General features: G+C 39.5%; 1 protein-coding gene and 1 pseudogene across 1 annotated transcript; both read right to left on the reverse strand.

Annotated features, from left to right (window-relative positions):
* Nucleotides 1-2,918: 2,918 nt before the first annotated feature.
* Nucleotides 2,919-22,335, reverse strand: Haus1 (HAUS augmin like complex subunit 1). The gene is made up of 9 exons (XM_076837402.2): nucleotides 22,283-22,335; nucleotides 21,302-21,476; nucleotides 14,585-14,720; nucleotides 13,474-13,608; nucleotides 11,167-11,290; nucleotides 10,717-10,782; nucleotides 9,115-9,186; nucleotides 5,237-5,284; nucleotides 2,919-3,178 (listed from the first exon to the last, which is right to left on the reverse strand). The coding sequence occupies exons 1-9, from the start codon at nucleotides 22,310-22,312 to the stop codon at nucleotides 3,128-3,130; spliced, it is 837 nt and encodes a 278-aa protein (XP_076693517.1). The 5' UTR covers nucleotides 22,313-22,335; the 3' UTR covers nucleotides 2,919-3,127.
* Nucleotides 6,368-8,950, reverse strand: LOC143382960 (twinkle mtDNA helicase pseudogene; annotated as a pseudogene).
* Nucleotides 22,336-22,411: the final 76 nt, after the last annotated feature.

Raw genomic sequence — 22,411 nt, forward strand, 5'->3', positions numbered from 1 at the left:
TGAGGGTGGTGGAGCATATGTGTAATCTCCAGGAGGCTGAGGCAAGAGGATTGCAAGGTCAAAGCCAGCCTTAGCAACTTACCAAGGCTTTAAGCAACTCAGCGAGACCCTATCTCAGGGGGTGGGGGGTGGGGTGGTGGGGTGGTGGTGGGGTGTTGGAATATGACTCACTGGTTGAGTGCCCCTGGGTTCAATCTCCAGTACAAAAAAAATAAATAAATAAAAAGGTGTTGGGGATGTGATTCACTGGGTAGAGCACTCATGCACCAGGCTCTAGAATCAATTGCCAGTAAACAAAACACAAAAATAAAAGACAAAGCAAAAAAAAAGACCAGAAGCCAGCCCAGTACAGTGGCACAGGACTGCTGTAATTCCAGCTACTCAGGGGCCCAGGGAAGGAGGATCAAAAATTCAAGTCCAGCCTGTCCTGGTGGCACACTCCTGTAATCCCAGTGACTCTAGAGGCTGAGGCAGGAGGAATGAAAGTAGCTTTAGCAACTTAAGGCCATAAGCAAACTTAGGCCTTGTCTCAAAATGAAAATAATAAAAAGTGGTAACGTACCAGGGGATTCAATCCCCAGTACCAAGTTCAAGGCCAGCCTCAGTGATTTAGTGAGACCTTGACTCAGGAAAAAAAAATCAAAAAAGGGCTGGAGATGTAGTATAGTGGTATAGCACTTGCCTAACGTGATTCCCTGGGTTCAAGTCCCTAGACTGAAAACAAAACAAACTCAGGAGCTAATACATATTTGACTAAAGAATATGGACAGTTTCCTAAAGGATATAAAAATGTCTTTTTTTTTTTTTTTTAGCTGAAAGCAAAGAAGGAGAGATAATTTTAATGTCACATAATTTTTTTTTTTTTTTTAAAGACAGGGGCTGGGGTTGTGGCTCAGCGGTAGAGCCCTTGCCTAGCATATGTGAGACCCTGGGTTCGATCCTCAGCACCACATAAAAATAAGTAAACAAAATAAAGGTAATGAGTCCCACTGCAACTAAAAAAAAAAAAAAAAAAAAAGACAGGGTCTCACTAAGTTTTGGCAGTCCTTCTGCCTTAGTCTCCCAAGTCTTTGAGGTTACAGATATGCACCACCACACCTATTCTTTTTAGATAATCTTTTAAAAAATGATTTATTTTTTTAAATTACGTAGTACAAAATTTTAAACCAAAGTACAAACAAGCATACAGTGAAAAATCTCTTTCCTTTCTTTACCACATTCATCATGTCCTTGATTTAAATATGATTTTGTGGGGGCATGGAGTTATTAATGATGGTGGAATATGATGATCACTATTATCCAAAGTACAGGTATGAAGACACAAATTGGTGTGAATATACTGTGTATACAACCAGAGATATGAAAAATTATTCTGATGTGTAATAAGAATTACACAGCATTCTGCTGTGATATAGAAATAAAAAATTAAAAAAAGATATATAGAAAGCAGATTTGTCAAGAACAGATCATCATTTATAACTATTTTACACTAACAAATACTAATAAGAGCCTCACATAAATAATGTTAGGTTCCAGTCTCACAGCCATGCCCATAATGTGAAAAAAAAGCCACATCTATCCAACATGAAAATAAATAATTTTGCCATATAGGAATTCTTAATTTTCCAAAATATTAAAATAATTCAATTGCTTCAATTTTAGCTCCTAAGTTTTAGCCATGTTTCTGACTCCGATTATTTAAAAATCAAAACATTAAAACTTTAGTATGTTATTTTTCTGTGGTATTAGAGATTGAACACAGTCATGCTCTATCTCTGAGTTATACCACTATCCCTTTTAATTATTTATTTTAAAATATTTTTTTTGTTGTTGATGAACCTTTATTTTATTTATTTATATATGAGACTCGAACCCAGTGCCTCACATGGGCTAAGCAGACACTCTATCACTGAGCTACAACCCCAGCCCCATCACTAGCCCTTTTCAGATTTTGAGATAAGGTCTCACTAAATTGCTCAAGCTGCCCTTGAACTTGTGATCCTCCTGCCTCAGTTTCCCAAGCAGCTGGGATGATAGGTATGTGCCATCATGCTTGGCTAGAACTTCTATTTATTTGGAGTACTAGGGATTAAACCCAGGGTGCTTAACCTCTGAGTCATATCCCCAGCCCCCTTTTTTTTTGTGTGTGTGTGGTTACTGGGGATTGAACTCAGCTGCATTCATCCACTGAGCCACATCCACAGCCCCATTTTGTATTTTATTTAGAGACAGGGTCTGAGTTGCTTAGCAACCCTCTGTTGCAAGGCTGGCTTTGAACTTTTGATCCTCCTGCCTTAGCCTCCTAAGCTGCTGGGATTACAGGCATGCACCACCTCACCTGGCAGCCTTTTACATATATATATGTATGTGTATACATACACACACACACTTTAAATTCTGAAACTGAGTCTTGCTAAGTTGCTTAAGGACTTGCTAAGTTGCTGAGGCTGGCTTTGAACTTGTGATCCTTCTACCTCAGCTTCCTGAGCCACTGAGATCACAGGTGTGCACCACTTTGCCCAGCATGGCTAGTACCATTATTTAAAAAATTTTTATATCTAAATTTTTGATCCTTTGGATTACCTAACATAAAACATGAGATACATATCTAGCATCAAGTGGTGAATTGTCCATTTTTCTACCACTGACACAAAAGGTCATTTTTCTTTATAAACTAAATTCTACATATTATCTACATATTATTAACATTTGGAGGTAGGGAGGTGAGCTGATCAGCAAAAACAGTTGCAAACCCCTGGAAAAGGAAGACAGTAGGTGAAGCAGAACTGGAATTGCATAACCTTCTTTTCACTCTGGCTGACCCAGTAAGTGCATGTATGGATGCTGTCACAATATTCTCCTAACAGAGCTACTGGAGGGTTCCTAACTGCCAACCACAACCACACAGAAACCAACAGTTGAGAGAAAATGGTTTTTAATATAAAACAGGGTTTGGGCACAAAAATACTATGCATAACCAGAAACCATTATTCTACTAATAAGGACATTATTATTTTATTTAAGAATACAGGAATTATGTTATTAAGGAATGACAAGAAGGAAAAAAATCTTTAAAGTCCTATTCAATTTACTTTGTCAGGGAAAAAAGATGTTTATTTGGCTCTGGTCACAGTTCCATCATGTCTACTTTCTTTGTAAGTTCTGCTTCAATGGTATCCTAAAGAAAGAAAGAAAGAATATAAATAAAAATATAAGACTGATGCTATAACTTCTATTTTATTTAAAGTAGGGGAAGCAAGTTGGGGTTGTGGCTCAGTGGTAGAGTGCTCTTCTAGCATGAATGAGGTACTGGGTTCGATCCTTAACACCACATAAATATGAAAATAATAAAGATATTGTGTCCACCTAAAACTAAAAAAATAAATATTTTAAAAAAATAAAGTAGGGGAAACAAAAAAAATATTAAAATAAATTTTTGAAAAATAGCATTATATCAAATATGTTTTGAGATATTCCCAGTCCCTTACCTTTACATTTCCCTTCTCCCTCCCAGCTTCCATGCCCTAGTTATGTGTCTAGATTCTTCAGTCCTTTACCTCCACAGCAGCATTCCTCAGCAGTGCCTCTCACATAACCTCTTCTCCATCTCATTGCACTTTCCTCACTGCTTCTCATCTGGCCTAAATGGGCCAACTGTTTTCTGCAATTATCTTTCTCCCTCCAATGCATCTTATAACTGGTTACAGAACAGTCTTCCTAAAGCATTGGCCTGATCAAAAAACAGTTTGTTTTTTTTTTGTTTGTTTGTTTTGTTTTTGATACTGGGGATTGAACCCAGGGGGCTCTTTACCACTGAGCTATATCCCCAGCTGTTTCTTTTCAGTTTTTTTTTTTTTTTTGGACAGGTTCTTACTAGGTTGATGAAGCTGGCTTCAAATGTGTGATCATTCTGCCTCAGCCTTCCATGTAGCTGGGATTACATGCACATACCACCATACCAGGCTAAAAAGCAGTTTTATAATCATTTTTCTTGAACTTAAAATACAAGGAAACAGCTGAGTGTGGTGGTGCCCACCTGTAATCCCAATGAGTTGCTGAGACAAGAGGATCATGAGTTCAAAGCCAGCCTCAGCAAATAACATACCAAAAAAAAAAGGACTGGGATGTGGCTCAGTGGTCGAGTGCCCCTGAGTTCAATTCCTAGTACCCCACCCACTAAAAAAAAAAAAAAAAAAAAAAAAAAACCAAGGAAACAAAAAGTAACTTTTACTGTCCACTATAGCTTCCTCTTTATATTTAGGATACTTTATATCCCAATCCAATGAACCTTTTTTTTTTTTGGTTTGTTTTTGGTAGTGCAGATTGAACCTAGGGGTGCTTAACCAGAGGAGCCCATCTTTAGCCCTTTTTATTTTTGATTTTGAGACAAGGTTTCACTGGGTTGCTAAGGCCTCACTAAATTGCTGAGGCTGGCTTTGAACTTTTGATCTTCCTGCCTCAGCATCCAGGCATATGCCAGGCTCCTAACCCTATTTCAAGTTGTACACTCTTAAGCAGCTGGACCTCATCACTGGCCACAGTTTGGAAAAGTCTTCCCATTTTCAATTCTTATGTCTTTGGCCAGAACAATAGGTGGGTACTACATCGACCAGTCTTCTTCCTTTTTTTTTTTGATGGTGCTTTTACTAATTCTTTTTGCCAAATACTCTGTATTTCTGAATCCTTCTTATCCACTAAGAAAATCTTCATAAAACTTTAAAAAACATAAAATTTGGGCTGGGGTTGTGGCTCAGTGGTACAGTGTTTGCCTAGTATGTGTGAGGCACTGGGTTCAATTCCCAGCACCACATAAAAAAATAAATAAAGATATTATTTCCATCTTATCTAAAAATATTAAAAAAATAAAATTCCACTATGTATATATTTTTTAAATATTTCTTTTTAGTTGAAGATGGACATAACATCTTTATTTTTTATTATTTATTTTTATGTGGTGCTGAGGATCAAACCCAGGGCCTCACACCTGCACGGCAAGCACTCTACCACTGAGCTTCAGCCTCAGCCTCACTATGTATATTTTTATGGAAACAAATACACACATATACACACAAACAAAAAAAATATGAATAGATGCTTGGGAATGACACAGGCAACTTTGGAACTACAGTTTACCTAGGAAGAGGAAAGGAAGGAGTACAAAAGGGGGTTTAGTTATACTGGCATTTGTTTTATTTCTTTTTAAGAAATTTTAAGAAAAAAAGTGGGAAGTACTTACTAATTCTCTTTTTGCTTCTTCAATTTTCACTTGAGCAAGTGATGGATTCTTTTAAAGGAAAATAAAATGAGGAAAGGTTATAATACTTCAATTCAGATGGTGGGGTGGTGGGTGGGGCGCAGGCAGAATATACAACAATTCCTTCCAAAAAGCAGAAGAAATATCCAACATACAGACAACCCTGAAATTCACCGATGACTCTAAATTCTTAAGTATAAACCATCTATTATCATGACCATTCAGTGCCTTTTTTGCAATAAAAAATTTTTTTTCATTAAAACTGGAAAAGGCACCATAAAAATCCTAACTCCAGCTGTCCATCTGAAGTAGCACACCATGGAAACAATGCCACATGGCAGGCACTCTGGGCTCACAGCTCCCTATCATGGCTCCATGGCCAAGCAATCAAGCAGGAAGAAGCTCCCATCTCAATTTGAGGCCCCGATATTGCAGAGTTAAGCACCTAGGATCAATTATAGCAGGTGCCACTTTGTGCCTGGCTCTACAAAGCAGGGAGCAACAGGACTTGGTACCCATATGTCACCCTTTGGCTCTGAAAATCTAGATGCAGTTCAGCAAGAAGTCTTTTATCCCACTCCAGGTTCAGGGGGCCTGAACTCACTACCTTGATTTGACTCACTCATTCCCATCTCAGGGCTCTGTGCTTTTCTCTCTGCTGGGATCCCCCTCCCTAGATGTTCACATGATCCACTCCTAGTTCCTGAGGCCCTGGCTCACATGCACTTTGCCGACCTTTCTAGACCACTTTATCTATACTAGCCTATGAGCACTCTATCACGTTACTATTTTTTATAGTACTTTTACTAACTAAAACTAAGTTTATTTGTTCTTTGCTTGTTTTGTTTCTTCAACTAGAACACTGGTTCTGTGGAATCAGAGACCTTATTTTTCTTTTCAGTGCTAAATATTCAGGACCTTGAGAAAAACCTAGCTCACAGAAGTTCATGAAAATAGCAGTTAAACTGTATTTCCTCACTAGGAAACCCTGCCCTAGGCTGAGAAGGGCCCATAGATCAGGACTATAGGATAGAGAAGTCCTACCAGAGGGCCAAGAGAGCAGCTATGGCCCAGCCTATCCCTTCGGGCTCATTTTAATAAGTCACTCACTGCTCAGTGACTGCCTTCACTTAAAGGCTTAGAGGTATCTGGCTGGTAGGGATTGAGGCCCTGGTCTGAGTTAATTCTCAAAGTTTTGGGGCATAGCCTCTTTTTTGCCAGAAGAGGGCTTTTTGGCCACCAGTCCTTTATCATCCTTGCTGTTCTTGAGCAGGGCTTTGCTCTTTGGAGGGACGGAGAAGGTGAGAGAGCTCTTGTTGAAATCGAGTGGGAAGACACCAACATCTCCATCAAAGGAGTTCTTGGACACCTGTAGATACCGTTTCCCTGGTCCCGTTACCAGTTTCCTGCCCTGCAAGATCAGGACACTGTCTGCTTCTTGGCTTGTTGTGGCTAAGCCAAATATGGATGCTGTCTGCAGTTCCTTGTCATCATCCTCCTTCCAGGAGTGAGTGACCAGTGTCATGTGGCAGCTGTTGTCTGTTGCAAACTTCCGAAAGGCCCCAAGGATGTAGTCTTGAGCTGCAATTCTGTCTGAGACAGCTATTCGTGACCCATCATGAACTGCAAGTTGTTGATGACCACATGACAAATATCACAGACATAGACCACATGTTGCATTGTGTCTATTATGCTCTGTTGCCTGTGGAAAGTCATGAAATAGAGGGGCAGGTCCTCAAAGCAGGTGGCCCACTCTTCATATTTGTCCAGTTGTTCTTCCAGCTGTTCCATGGCAAACTGGGTCAGCAAGACCTGAGCGTCTCACATGGCTGATCTCAAAGCTACCCCATAGTGTTCACCACCTGGTTACACAAGTCCAGGGCATACTCACTGATAAATGTCATCTTTTCATTGCCTGTTGGCCCTGTAAAGACTCTCATCTCACCTTTCCGGTGCTCCTTTAAGAGATAATTGAAGTCTGGGAAGTGGTTCTAGCAGATACCAACTGCTTACTCTACATTTGACAGTTCTCCTAGCATCTCTTCCTGAAACTTCCAGAAGGACACAATAGATTTGTGCCAGGGAGGCAGGGCAGTATGAAGAATATGAGAAATTTAAGCCTTAATTCATGGCCTTGAGGGAATGGGGCTATTAGTCTCCAGGATGCATCAAAGAGCAACACATGGGGTTAAGTTTTCAGGCAAACACTTGGCAGTTTCCCAGGACTAAAGGTTATCCCCTAGCCAGAAGAGGACCTGTTGGAACTGTTCAGGGTAAGATAGTAAGGCAGGGGGTAAGAAGACAATTCCTCTGGGGAGAGTAAGGGCAGGAAGTCCCATAGACTAGTTCAAGGCCAGGCTGTCCAGCTCATGACTGGACAGGACCATCGAAACATCCTGATAGCTGATTAGTGGTACCAATAGGTCATGGGAGGCACCAGGCCAGGGAATAGTGATCTTCATATAGAGCATTCCATCTCCCTGGCCTTCAGCTCCCAGAAGCTTCAGGCCTTGTAATTATAAATCCTGAGGGTAGAACCAAGGAAAGACCAGGCTGCAAGCAGGTCAAACACTACTTTGGTAAGGCCAAACATCACAAGAGCCATCTGGGCTTTCACTGTGTCAGGAAGCTTCCAGAGGGGTATTGCTTGGTCCCAGATCCTCCGGGCCTCCTTACTATCCTTAGTTTCTGGGGCCTCACCTCCCCTCTGGCCCCAACTCTCGTCCCTCAATGCTGGCCTGGAAGTCTTCCCAGCTCCCCTCTGCTTGGCTCCAGTCATTCAGAGAAGGCAGCCTGTAGTCCTATTAATGAAGAGACTGAAGGAAGTGACAACACCAGTCTGATCTTTGAACTCTGACAACCCCATAAAGGGGCTTGGTGCTCAAAGGCAACCGTAGTCACCTTGTAAGAGGATTCCACATGCCTGCAAATATTGATGGATTTTGGTTGTAGCTACAGGGAACACTGGTACCTCTAAGACTGGGAGACCTTCCTTCCTGTACTTGCGACAAGGAGAACCTGGGACAAACTTCAGGGTAAACCCCTCCAACTCATCCACTCCCCATGCAGGGGCAGCAAGATCAGAGGGGATATGCACCTCAGAGGAGGACCCATATTCCTAGTGGAGTGGGAAATCAATACTTGAAAAGCCTTAAATGCCTGGTTTGGGTGCCTTCATTAGGAAAAACCCTAAGGAACATTCCACAGAGGTCATTGTAGTTGACTTCCGTCTCCCATAAAACCCCCTGAATCTTCCTCACCCTTTTTCCATTGCCACTTCATATCTCTGCTCATCTACATGACCTTTTCACCTCTGTGTCCCTCTATAAAGGCTCCCCTACCTCTAGGGTCCTTAATAGTTTCTCTCTCCCACCACTTCACCTCTGTGACCCCTCCACATAGTCCTTGCTGCTATGGTTTCTCTGTATCTTTCTTCACTTCTACCACCCCTCCACACACTGTGTTCATCTCTACAGTCAGTCACCTGCATCCTTTTTGTGGTCCCTCTGTTCTAGGATCCGAGAGGAAACCCTCTTCAAAGCTCCTTTCCCTTTAGAGGGACCCTCCACATAGCTAGGGTGCTACTCTATGACTCCTGCCAGTCAGAACCCCGGAGAACATGCCCCTTTCCACACTCCCTGTGTCTTTCCTACACTGTTTCTAAGAGGCCCCACGGTCCGGGCCCTGGCCAGACATCACGACCCTCATCTCTCCCCTTTTGCCTACAACATGGGTCAACTGCAGGTGCCACTAGTGGTAACCTCAAAAGTAGAACTCCCCATTCAATGCCTTTGAAGAATGTTAAAGAAAAGCACTTAATACACACACACACACACACACACACACACACACACACTTACCGGCATTAAATCTAAATAAGACTCCAACTTTTTCTTCAAAGGTACAGTCTGTCGTTTTAGTTCTGCCAATTTCTGAGAGTGAAATAACACAGTCACAGTGAAACCCAGGTATTCACATTGCAAATAAATACTGCCCACCCGTTTCTATTTATTTATTTATCTGGTACTGGGGATAGAGCCCTTGGTGTTCTACCACTGAACTATATACCCCTTCTTCTTCTTCTTTTTTTTTTTTTTTTTCATATAGAAACAGGGTCTTGCTAAATTGGTGAAGTTAGCCTCAAATTGTCATCCTCCTGTCTCAGCCTCCCAAGTACCTGGGATTATTAGGCCTATTCCATCACTCCTGGCAAAACTGCCCTTTTCTGAAATAAAACATGATAAAACATTAACATTGGGATATTCTATTTATTCATTTTGTGGTGATGGACATCAAACCCAGGACCTTGTACATGCTAAGCAAGTGCTCTATAACTGAGTCACACCTCCAGTCTAAGGATATTTTAAATAAAGTTACCAAATAGCTTGGAATAGATAAACTTACTTCCAATGGAAACGATACCTACAAGATGCTTAATATAGGAAAGTTCTACTCTACTCCCATTTATTAAGAATAGGACTTTAGTATGCTGCCTAGAAACACAAAAGAAAGTAATTAAGAAAAATCATAATGTAAAGGAACAACTAAAGTCTCAAATACATATTTATGAGTTGTCAACTTTAGATTCCAAGGAATTGGGCATAGTAACTCAGGCCTGTAATTCCACCCCCTCAGGAGGCTAAGATAAGAGGTTTACAAAGTTAAAGATCATCTGAACAAGTTAGAAAAAGTCTGACTCGAAATTTTAAAAATTTTGAAGAAGACTTAGGGGTCAGCAGTATAATACTTGCTATAAATGTGGAAGCCCTGGGGTTCAATCCTCAGTACCACACACACATAAAATGCTATGAGCTGGGCCTGCTAACACATCTATAATCCCAGCTACTCAGAAGGTTGAGGCAGGACTGATGGACTCCAAGAGTTCAATGGCAGCCTGAGCAACATGTCTTAAAAACAAGTAAGTAGGGGCTGGGGATGTGGCTCAAGCGGTAGCGCGCTCGCCTGGCATGCGTGTGGCCCGGGTTCGATCCTCAGCACCACATACAAACAAAGATGTTGTGTCCGCCGAATACTAAAAAATAAATATTAAAATTCTCTCTCTCTCTCTCTCTTTAAAAAAAAAAAACAAGTAAGTAAATAATATAAAATAAATAAATAAATGATGTGGTTTTAATGATCCCTCCAAAACTTATGTTGAAATGTAACTGCCATTATAACAATATCAAGAGGTGGAGACTTTAGAAGTAATTAGGCCATGCTCATGTGAGGGAATAAAGTCATTATGGCAGGAGTGCGTTCCCGATGAGAAGGATGAGCTCAGCTGATTTCTCTGACTCCTGCTGGCTTGCCCTTCTGCCATCTTATGACACAGCAGAAGGCCTTCACCAGAGGTTGCCCTCTCGGATCTTACATTTCTCAAACCCTAGATAAGTTTCTATTACTTATAAATTACCCAGTCTGTGGCATTCTGTTACAGCAGCAGACTAAGACAATAGACTCACCTCTGACAGTGCTAGTAGTGACTGATGAGACAGGGATGCATCCATGCCCCTAGCTGAAAGCTGTTCCTACAGTTACAAAAGAAGGTATTTGGTAAGAAAATTATTTTGAAAGTGACCATCATAGAGTATTTTTAATACATAATACAGTGAAGAGGAGCTATACATCACAGATGAAAAATTATACATGCATCTGAGTCTTCTATGTTACACGTAAATCTTTTCCACAGTGATAACTGTGACAAAATGGATATAGGGTTTAAGGGCCTGTGAGCTTCAGGGTTTGAATGCCTGGCTTTGAATATGGATCTGCTGCTAAGTAATTATGCAATGTTGGGCAAGTTACCTCTCTTCTCTGTATTTCCCTCATCCATAAAAACTGACTAATAATATTGCCTAGTTGTAAAGCTGAAGGTCAAAGAGAGCTAGCTATATTTAGTTCTTCACACAAACCTCTGCAGCTTTGATTCCAAATCTGAACTCCTCTGACTTGGCTTTTAGGAAGTCCATGTTCTGAAGACGATTGTCAACTTTGGCCCTTTCAGTAGACAGATGCAGTTCTGCCTTCTTGAGATCCCTTTTTTAAAAGCAAAATTAAAAGCATTTTTTCTCCTCACCCTCAATGAAATAATTATACAAACAAACAAACAAAAACTTTTTGGATTCAATAATGGCTTAACCAATAATTGATAGCCTACTTGCTGGATCCTCTACCATAAATCTTATGTCCCAGACTACCATACATTCTTTCAGGTCACTTTCCTCACCATGCCACCATCTGGGATTTTTTGCAGAGAATACAAAATAATTTTAAGATTAACTTACATTAATTATTCTTGGAGATAGTAAATCTGCTACTCAAGAAAATGACTGAATAGCTGGTATGGTGTTACATGCTACTGAGTGGCTGAGGCAGGAGGAGTGAAAGTTTGGGGCCACATCAAAAACCTAAGGAGACTCTATCTCCTAAAATAAAAATAAAAAAGGGCCAGGGATTTGTTTCAATGGGAGAGTGCCCCTGAGTTCAATCTCTAGTAACATAGATATACACAAAGAAAAAGAGAAAAAGTGACAATAAATCCTAAAGTCAATATTGTGTTCTGGGACCTCAGGCCCAGTGCGGGGAGGGCAGATCTCCACTCCCCACAAGCTGCTCCTAAGTGTTCTTTTGTCAGGGGATGCTGGTCTGGTTCCTGTAAAGAGGTGTACTCCCTTCAGTTTCAGGCTCAAATTCTTGTCACCAATTTTTCTTCCATGACTACTGGACAATTCTGGTTTTACCCACTTTTTTTGTGGGGAGGATGATCAAAATCTTAGAATCAAATGAACTCAGTTACATTTCCATTTCTAATCCTTTATCTTGTTGCTTAATCTTTTTTTTTAAATTCTGTCAATGCATCTTTTATTTTATTTATTTATTTATATGTGGTGCTGAGGATTGAACCCAGGGCTTCACACATGCCAGGCAAGCACTCTACCACTGAGCCACAACTCCAGCCCTTCTTGCTTGACAGTAAAAATCTGTCTACAGTTAATATTGAACAGTTATGATAGGTGCTTACCAAATGTTCTCTAGAACCCAGAAAACTGTCATCCAGAAATTAACAATGTAGATTTCCAAACTAAGAGCCCTGGCAAAGTAGCTAACCCTAGGTGCCAAGGTTACTGGGGCCAGTGTACCCCTTTCTCTGGACCTGGATCATCACTCAATATTTTAACTATTACACTAAAAGCAGGGGATCATTAAAACAAAAAAATGCACACACGCGTGCGCACACACACACACACACACACACACATATCCTAAAGCCCATTTGAAACACAAGGTTCCAAAGGTCTCTATACTAAATGTGACGATGACACAGTGTCTTGCATGAATTGTCAATATTTGAGTACTTTTATATACTACCAATTACTTCTGTGTTTATATAATCTCTATCACTGGCCCAAATCTCTTGGGCAACAAGGCCCTAAAGAAGGACCACAGCATCAAAGAGGAATATCAGGGTTATAGTAAAAAAGCTCAGCAAAATACAAGGTAACTTTAAGTTTTATGTTAGTTTGTAAGTTTCAAAAAAACAAAACAAAACAAAAACACATACAGTTAGATGTGGTGGCATAAGCCTGTTATCCCGGAGGCTGAGGCAGGAAGATTGAAAGTTCAATGACAGCCTGGGAAACTTAGTAAGAGTCTGTCTCAAAATAAATAATATTTTAAAAAGGGCTGGGATATAGCTCAGTGGTAGAATATCCCAGGGTTCAATATGCAGTACCGAAAGGAAAAAAAAAAAGCACATTTTGAAAATTATAAAACCCACATTATTTCTAAATCAAAAACAAAGGTAATAAATTATATAAAGTAAAAGGTAAACATTTGTACTTGACCATTCCCCACCTCCATTAAAGTCATTTTCTACCAAAAAAAAAAAAATGTTTTATGGACCCCATTTTCTTATGTAGTTTTTTTGGTCCTGGAGAAGCAGTACACTTCACCACTGAGTCACATTCCCAGCCCTTTTTATTTTTGATTTTGAGACAGCGTCTTGCTAAGTTGCTTAGGGCCTCAATAAACTGCTGAGGCTGGCTTTGAACTTGAGATCCTCCTACCTCAGCCTCCAGAGTTGCATATTACAGGCATGTTCCAAAAGGTCTGGCTTCTCATGTAGTTTTGAAAATCATACCTACTGTCAAAATTAAGTCTCATAATGTTGTTACGTTTTTATAATCAAAATTGTCAACACATTCAACTCAATTACTTACTCTTGTAGACATTTTTCTAATACTAAAGTTGCAGTTAGATTTTTTTCAAGTTTTCCCAATTCAAGCTTTATCTCTTCATTTTTGGATTTGGTACGAAAAAGATCAGAGGTCAAATCGTTCACTGCAGGGATAAAACTAAAAGAAGAATTTGGTTACATACCTGAGTTGAAGAAAATAATGATAAGTATTTATTATTAAAAATGATCTTATCTCTATGTAAGTTCTGATATAATCAAATTGTTTCATGTTTATGCATTTTTTTGCAAGCTATTTCCATTGCTAGAATGACCTTCTTCAGCTGGCAAAATTCCATGTGTCTTTTAAAACTCTGCTGTTCAGCCTACATGTTCTTATACTGAAAATGCTGCTCTGAGTATATAGAAATTCCAAGCTTTTATATTGGTAATTAAACAGAACAATTGTGTAGTTCTCTGATTATGATAAATTATAATGGTAGTCCCAGCTAAGAAATGACCACCAGTAATAGTCAGATGAACTTTGGAGACTGGGTTACGATCCCAATTTGCTGTTAACTAGTTTGGAGAAACTATTAGCCCACTCCTCCCAAGTCTCAGTTTCCTCTTAAGGTTCCTGAAGAATCATGTATAGGTATACATATACAGGCAACTGTCACAAAGAATGAAGGTCTCTATCCTACTTTACTCAAAAGAATGATAGGTACATGATCAAGATTTACCATTCTGGGGCTGGGGATGTAACTCATTGGTAAAGCGCTTACATAGCATGTGTGAGGCCTTGGGTTAAATCCCTAGTGCTGTACAGATAAAACAAAATTTTCCATGCCTGACCAGATAATTTAGCCTTGTGACAGCTTTTCTTAGTGTTTACAGGGAACAATGTGATACCCAATCCTTCTCCAAATACATGTGAGCCCACCTTCACAACCTAATCCTAAAAGAAGAAAGCACCAAAAATTAACCAGTATCAAATTCATCTTAACTAATCTTACTTACTAGAAAAAATAAAAAGAGTTAATTAAAATAGCTTTTGCTTTTATTGTTAATTTTCTATACAGAATTACCTTGAGAAACAAAGTCTATGGATCAAGACGTTACAAAATGACTACAAAAATTAAAACTGTCATAATTACCTTGCTAGTGAGGTGTCCTTTGTTTCAAGGGCCACTGCACTGTCAACCAAAGCATTCAGATACCTGGAACCAGTGCTAGACAGATTGGCAGGGGAAAAATTCACACTCTCCATGAGAAGGTCTTGAAGATGCTTAGCTGAAAGATAATTTCATGACGACTAAGATATTTTGTCTTTATTATTTTCTTAAACCTTTAACATCTATATTATAGTACAAGTCATACCATACAATCTACCCACTTAAAGTATACAATTTGATGGATTTTAGTATATTGAATTGTATACCTGCCAACATATCTATTCTAGAACATTTTTGTCACCCCCTAAAATAAACCACATATCCCTTAGTCACAACTTTTCAATCTCCTAAGCCACAAATCCCTAGCAGCCACTTTATGTCTCTATTCATCTGTTTATTTTGGACATTTCATATAAATGGTATCATAAAATATGTGGTCCTTTGTGACAGCCTAATGGTTTCAAGGTTCATTCATGTTACAGCATGTTCATTCTCTTTTGTGGCTGAATAATGTTCTAGCATACAGAGAGAATACGCTCTGTTGTATGAATAGATCACATTTTGTTCATCCATTCATTCTTTCATGGACATTTGAAAAAATGAAAAATTCTGCTGTAAATACGGATATATAGGATTTTTTTAGTTTTATTGATTTTATTTTTTTTAAATACATGACTGCAGAATGCATTACAGTTCTTATTACACATATAGAGTACAATGATTTATAGGTTTTGATATGAACATACATGTCCATATCTTTTGGTATATACCTTAGAGTTAAATGGCTGGTTGTAAGGTAACTTTATATTTAGCCATCTGAGGAATTACTGGAATGCATTCCCAAATGACCATGCTTTTATATTCTCATCAGAAATAAATGAGGTTTCCAAACTCTCCACATCTTCCCCAAATGTTATTATATCTTTTTGATTACAGCTGTCCTATTGGGTACTAGATAACATTTTAGTTTTGATTTGTATTCCTCAGTGGTTATTGATGCTGCTTATTAGCCATTTATAAATCTTCTTGGAAGAAATGTCTAGTCATATTCTTTTTGCATTTTAAAAATGTGTCACTTGTCCTATTATTAATCAGAAAAATTCTTTATATGTTGTAGGTATAACTACATGTGTATCAGATATATGATTTACAAATTTTTTTTCCCATTCTGTCAACTATCATTTTTCATTCTTTCTCTCTTTTTTGGGGGGTGGGGGATTTAACCGAGGGGTGCTCTACCAGCCCTTTTCTTTTTTTTTTTAAAGAGAGAGAGAGAGAGAGAGAATTTTATATATATATATATATATATATATATATATATATATATTTTGTTTGTTTGTTTGTTTGTTTTGTTTTGTTTTGTTTTCGGCAGACACAACATTTTGTTTGTATGTGATGCTGAGGATCGAACCAGGCCGCACGCATGCCAGGCAAGTGTGCTACCGCTTGAGCCACATCCCCAGCCCCCTACCAGCCCTTTTCTGAGACAGGAATTCACTAAGTTGCTAATGCTGGCCTTGTATTTGTAATTCTCCTGCTTCAGTCTCCGGATCTCTGGGATTGTAAGTATGCACCTCTTGCCCAGCTTGAGTTAATCCTTATAAATGGCATGAGGTAGGCTCTAACTTAATTTTTATTCATGTGGCCATCCAGTTGTCCCAGCACCACTTGTGGAAAAGACTATTCTTTCCTTTATTGAATTATACTATCATCCTTACTCAAAAATCAATTGACCAAGAGATGATTTCCATCATGAATCATGAACTGTTGCTGGCCTGTTTTCCAGTGAAAATTATAAAAAACAAACAACCACTAAGACTCTGGAAATAGTCCTAAAAAAGACTAAGCAAAAGAAAAAGCATCTACTCAAGAAAATATGTATGCAAATTCAGTAAGGAAGGTCAAGACTACTCCCTCTCTCCTCCCTTCTAGTTTAATGAGGTGAGGACTCCATTGGGGACTGCTGCAGTCAAGAGCACAGGGCTCCCTTTGCTCCTAACTCCTAGCTTCAGGGCTTTCTTCCTAGTGGGAGCAGGACTACAACATTTTGGATCTCGTTGTAGCCATTGTTGCTAAGACCAAGTCCTAGATGACTTGTCATTGCTTTTGGCATAGTAGTTCAATCTTGGATGAGGTATAATGAGAATACTAGGGCCCCAGTGGCTCCTGCAGCAGCTAGTGAGGCAGAGATTCTACTTCAAGAGAGGCAAGGCAAGATGACCTAAGACTGCCACACTTCCCCACCACTCAGCATCCACAGTAGAGGTGCCACTCAGAGAGAAGCTTGACATTGCTCTACTCCTAGACCCAGAGCCCTGGCTCAGAGGTTTTGCTTGGATGGAGGGGTTGCGGGGAGAAGCAAGTCATAAAATGATAGTTCACCATCTCTTCCTAAAAGAACTAATTTCATTTGCAACAGAGCATGGAGAAGTTCAAGCCTAAGTGCATTCTCAAAAATGGCAGAAACTGCAGTAAAAGGCAATTGGGAGCATAGTCAGGACAGTGAGTTTATAGAAGAGAACAAAAGAATAATATATCTAGGAGCCATGCTGGAGTTAGAACAACTATCCAATGGACCGCAAAAACTATTCCTATGCCAAGTATTTAGTAGTGGCGATATACCAATAAATTTTTTCCAGAGAAACAGAATTACTAGGCTTTACTAGGATATATGTAGGAAAGCCAGCAGCAGGCTTCTGATGGTGTAATACAAAGGCAGACTGTCTTCCTCAGGGAATTCTGGTTTTGCTCATAAGGCATTTCACTGATTGGATGAGGTCCAACCAAAATAAAGAGTGTAACTCCTGTACATACAGGCAGCTGATCGTAGATGTCAACATCTATAAATTATCCTCATGGTTGTACCTCTTAATTATTTTATAGATTGTACTGTATGCATTCCCACTACTGTGAAATCTCTCATGTGAAAAACTGACAGAGGTATTCCTTTTTTCCCTTTGTGATATCCCTGAGTTATAGAACATTTCATGTTTTAGGATAACTGGCATTTATCTACTTTTTTTTGGTACTTCTTGTGGAAGCTAATGTTCAATCTTTCAAAGTACTCCCAGCAGCACCAGACATATAGAAACTATTCTGAATAATTAAAAATAAATAAATATTTACAGTTATTTGCAAAACAGAAAAAAAAAAGTATTCCTTTGAAGGAGTAAGAATTTGATTAGTTTGTACAGCAACTTATGCCTTAGGGCATTGTTGAAAACAATTGTCAGCTATCAATTTGTGGAATTTCACAGCTGGATGGTCAGTGAGAGAAAGGAACAGAACCCCACCAAAACTACCATCATCCAAGGGTGACTGGGCATATTGAAGCACATGTGTCCCTGAGGAGCATCATCAGAAGCTTAACACTGTTGAAGGTTCACTAAAACAATCCAGCCAGCCACTGAACAAATAAAAAAAAAAATAACAATAACAGGAAGGGAAAGGTAGAATAGAACCCAGCATTGCTATAACATATTATCTACAATGTCTAGTTTCCAACAAAAACTATGAGTGTGGAGGATGGGGATGTATGTAGCTCAGTGGTAGAGTCTTTGCCTAGCATGTGTGAGGCCCTGGGTTCAAACCCCAGCACTGCCAAAAACAACAACAATAACAAAAACAAAACAACAACAACAACAAAAAAAAACAATGAGGGATAGAAAGAATGAACATATGAACAAAGAATGAACATATAACCCATAAACTGAAGGAAGGGAAAAAAAAGTAAGCAAAGGTCAGGCATGGTGGCACATGCATGTAATCCCAGTGACTTGGGAGGCTAACACAGGAAGACCACAAGTTCAGGGCCAGCCTCAGTAACTTAGTGAGGCTCTAAGCAACTTAGCAAGATTCTGTCTCAAAATAAAAAAATAAAAAGGGCTAAATATATGTCTCAGTGGTAAAGTACCTTTGGATTCAATCCCTCATACCAAAAAAAAAAAAAAAAAAGCAAGCAACAGAAACTGTCTGGGAGTCCATTACACTTATCAGGAGACCTCAAAATCTCCAAAATAAGCAAGTTCACAGAACTAAATGACGCCAATTTAAAAAGTAAAGAAAGGTCAGGTGACAATGTTGGATCAAATAGAGAGCATCAATAAAGAGCTAAAATATATATATATACATATATATATTATAAAAGAACTAAATAGAAACTTGGAATTAATGAGTATAATAACTGAACCAAAAAAATTCACTAGAGGGGGCTGGGCAGATAAGTCAGTGGTGAAGTGATTGCCCAGCATATGTGAGGTCCTGGGTCTGATCCCCAACAATACCAAAAAATTTAAAAATAAATCACCAGAGAGGATTAACATTGGATTGAACATAGCAGAAGGAAAAAAATGAATGAATTTGCCAGGTACATGCCTGTAATCCCAGGGATTCAGGAGACATAGGCAGGAGGATCACAAATTTGAGGCCAGCCTGGGTAACTTAGTAAGTCCCTGTCTCAAAAAAATTAAAAAATAAATAAAAAGAGTTGGATATGTAGCTCAGTGGTAGAATGTTCCTGGGCTCAATCCCCATTACTAGAAAAATAAAAAAAATAAAAAGAAAGTGGAAAAAATGTAATAAGAAATAATACCTAAAAATTTATCACATTTACTAAAAAAAGAATAACTTATACAATCAGGAAGCCCAACAAAGAGATTCACAAATAGACATCAGAATAAAATGTTGACGTAAAACACAAGCAGAAAAATCTTAAAAGAAACAAAAGAAAAGCTACTTGTTACTTACAAGAAAACCTTACAATAGACTAACAGCCAACAACAGGGACCATACATGGGAAAACATATGCAAAGTGCTCAAGAAAATAACTGTCAACCAAGTATCGCACATCTAGCAAAACTACTTTATGAAAATGAAGGCAAGAGCCTGGGGTCTATCTCAGTGATGGAACACTTGCTTAGTGTGCATGAGGCTCTGGTTTTAATCCCTAGGACCACAAAACGGTGTCACTCTGGCCAGGCATGGTGGTACATGCCTGCAATCTCAGTGGCTCAGGAGGATCAGGAATTCAAAGCCAGCCTCAGCAACAGCAAGGTGCTAAGCAACTTAGTGAGACCCTGTCTCTAAGTAAAATACAAAATAAGGCTGGGGGCTGGGGATGTGGCTCCGTGGTCAAGTGCCTCTGAGTTCAATCTCCAGACCCTCAAAATATGTCACTCCGAAAGGTTTAAGGTCAGAAAAATAACCCTACTTTGAAAATTCTTAAAGTTTTAGTTATAGGCTATAGACAAAAAGAAGGCTCCTACAAAATGAGATTATCCTGGACTCAAAGCCCTTCTTCTATGTTGTATTTTAATAACTACAAAAATAATTATTTAAAAATAGAACAATTTTAGAAGAACATGTACAGAAGAATCTGAATCCAAAGCAGCAGTACATGGGAGCAATGGAATTGTTCTGTATCCTGATTGTGGGGGTGGTTCTAGACTCTACGTGTGTTAAAACAGTACACCAAAACAAAGACTCACGCTAAATGTTAATTTAATTTTATATTTTTGGTATTGGGGATTGAATCCAGGGGAACTTTATCACTAAGTTACATCCCTAGCTTTTAAAAATTATTTTGTTTTGTTTTGTTTTACTTATTTATTTTATGTGGTGCTGAGAATCTAACCCAGTGCCTCACGTGTGCAAGGCAACTGTTCCAATTGCTCTACCACTGAGCCACAATCCTAGCCCTGCTTTTTTTATAAGACAGCATCTCCCTAAATTGCTTAGGGCCTTGAACTTGTGATCCTCCTGCCCCAGTCTACTGAGTCTCTGGGATTACAAAATCAACTATGTTAATTTTAGTAAGAAAAATTGGAAGAAAGTACACGTGCAATAGAACTAAGTATAAATTGCACTATGTTCAAAACCTATCTAACAGTGCCATCTACTTGGTTAAATATAGGGTAAATGTAAGTTTCATTTCCTTTCTCTTTGGTATAGTTCCATATCTAAAAAGACTTTTATTAATCTTTAATGGTTTATATTTTGAAAAAATGAGTATCTGGAATGTACTTTTTCATTTATTATTTGTTTTTTTGGGGGGGTAGGGTACCAGGGATTTGATTCAGGGGCACTCAACCACTGAGCCACATCTCCAGCCCTATTTTGAATTTTATTTAGAGACAGGGTTGCTTAAACACTGAGTTGCTTAATGCCTCACTTTTGCTGAAGCTGGCTTTGAACTTGGGATCCTCCTGTTTCAGCCTCCCAAGCCCCTGGGATTACAAGTGTGTGCTGTGTGCCTGGCTGTACTTTTTCATGTAACTCATCCAACAGAAGATTCTAATGTGACTCCCTGATAGCCATAAGGTGATATGTCTAAGTTTCCCACTTCATGGCTGCCACCTCAGGTGTCCTAAAAGTTCCTTATGACTAAGGCATGGGGGCTGGAAATAGACTAAACAAATATTTAAGGAAAAAAAATATAAGGCATCTTATATATGAGGCTTATACTTTTAGACTCTTTTTTTTTTTTTAGGGCTTACCTATTTTTCTATTAGAGTACCAACAGAACATTTACTAATAAAATTTGTGATTCGGAAAGTTACTACTGGAACATTATAACAGTGGAAGACAACTCTGCATAAAATAAAGGAGCAAAACAAGTACATACTAATCTTGAATACTTTCGTGTTATAAAAAATTTGGTTACTTCTATTATCTCATTCATAATTCTAGACTTAATCTCACCTTCAGATTCATATTCGCTTGCTTTCTGTTTCAAGTCCTCTATTACCAGGTGGACGTCCCTGTCCCGGACCTTGTTGCGTTCTGAAAGGTGATATAAAATCTCTGTGGTCCGTGGGTTCACCTCATACTGCGGAATAGGATGATCTCCAAATATTTTTTTTAACCACGCAGCGACCTAACCATTAAAAGGAGGCAAATATTAAAAGCCTTGTTTGTTGTAATGGCACGGTGCGACTATGACAAAGAAGTACTCAAAAGCAAACTAAACGCTAAGCCTATTCCGACATCCTACTTCACATCCTAATTTGTCTTTGGGGGGATATATTAGATGGCAGGATATAAAAAGCAAGCAAGCACATTGACTCGGCGGGCTGGGGCAGGTGGATCACAACTTTGAGGTCAGCCTCAGGAATTTAGCGAGGCTCTGTCTCAAAAGAAAAAGAAAAAGTTCTAAGGATGTAGTTCAGGGAAAAGTGCCCTTGGGTTCAATCCCCAGTGGGGGCTGGGGGAGAGTCCAAATGACCAGATAAAAATTCATGCAGCCTCACTTGGAAAACCTTAAAGCTTGGTACGCGGTGCAAACGCACGAGTATACACACGCAGGGTCTGAAAACAAGCCTTTGCCCACACACCATAAACCCCGCAGTGTCAGGAGAATCGAGGGTCGGGATGCAGCTCTAGAGGAAAAACTCTAGTAGGAAGCAGCAAAGAATCTCAAGGCTTGGCTGGAAGGTGGGTTTGGGTTCCAGTCCTCCCGGAGGGGGTTTGAGAGGTTGCTGGATCCCAGCAAAAGGGAAGGCCGGAGAAGGGAAACGCCTTTCCAAGGGGTCTCAATTGACTAGTGCTGGCAGATCGGGAAGGCGGTTTAGAGTTTGGGAGAGAAAAAGTAGACAGGGCGTGCACAGGACATCCGTCGGCGGCGTGGATGTGTCAAAGATGAAGTTTCCAGGAAACCGCAAAATCCCGCTCCCGTCCCATCACCTGGGCTTCTTTTTCCTCCCTTGCCTCCATCACAGCGGCTCCCGCCACTTCACGCGCCACTCCTCGCGGGAGAAACGCTCCCTCCGAGGGCCCCGCCCACACGCTGTTGTCCCCGCCCCTCATCAGAGC

The sequence above is a fragment of the Callospermophilus lateralis genome, chromosome 17, assembly GCF_048772815.1.
Source record: "Callospermophilus lateralis isolate mCalLat2 chromosome 17, mCalLat2.hap1, whole genome shotgun sequence".
Taxonomy (NCBI): domain Eukaryota; kingdom Metazoa; phylum Chordata; class Mammalia; order Rodentia; family Sciuridae; genus Callospermophilus; species Callospermophilus lateralis.

Coding starts and splice junctions, on each gene's coding strand:
- Haus1 (XM_076837402.2), bottom strand. CDS start 22,312: ATGGAGGCAAGGGAGGAAAAAGAAGCCCAG. Junction 14,721..21,301: donor AAGCGAATATGAATCTGAAG/GTGAGATTAAGT, acceptor ATTATCTTTCAG/CTAAGCATCTTCAAGACCTT. Junction 3,179..5,236: donor AAGAAGCAAAAAGAGAATTA/GTAAGTACTTCC, acceptor TTCTTTCTTTAG/GATACCATTGAAGCAGAACT.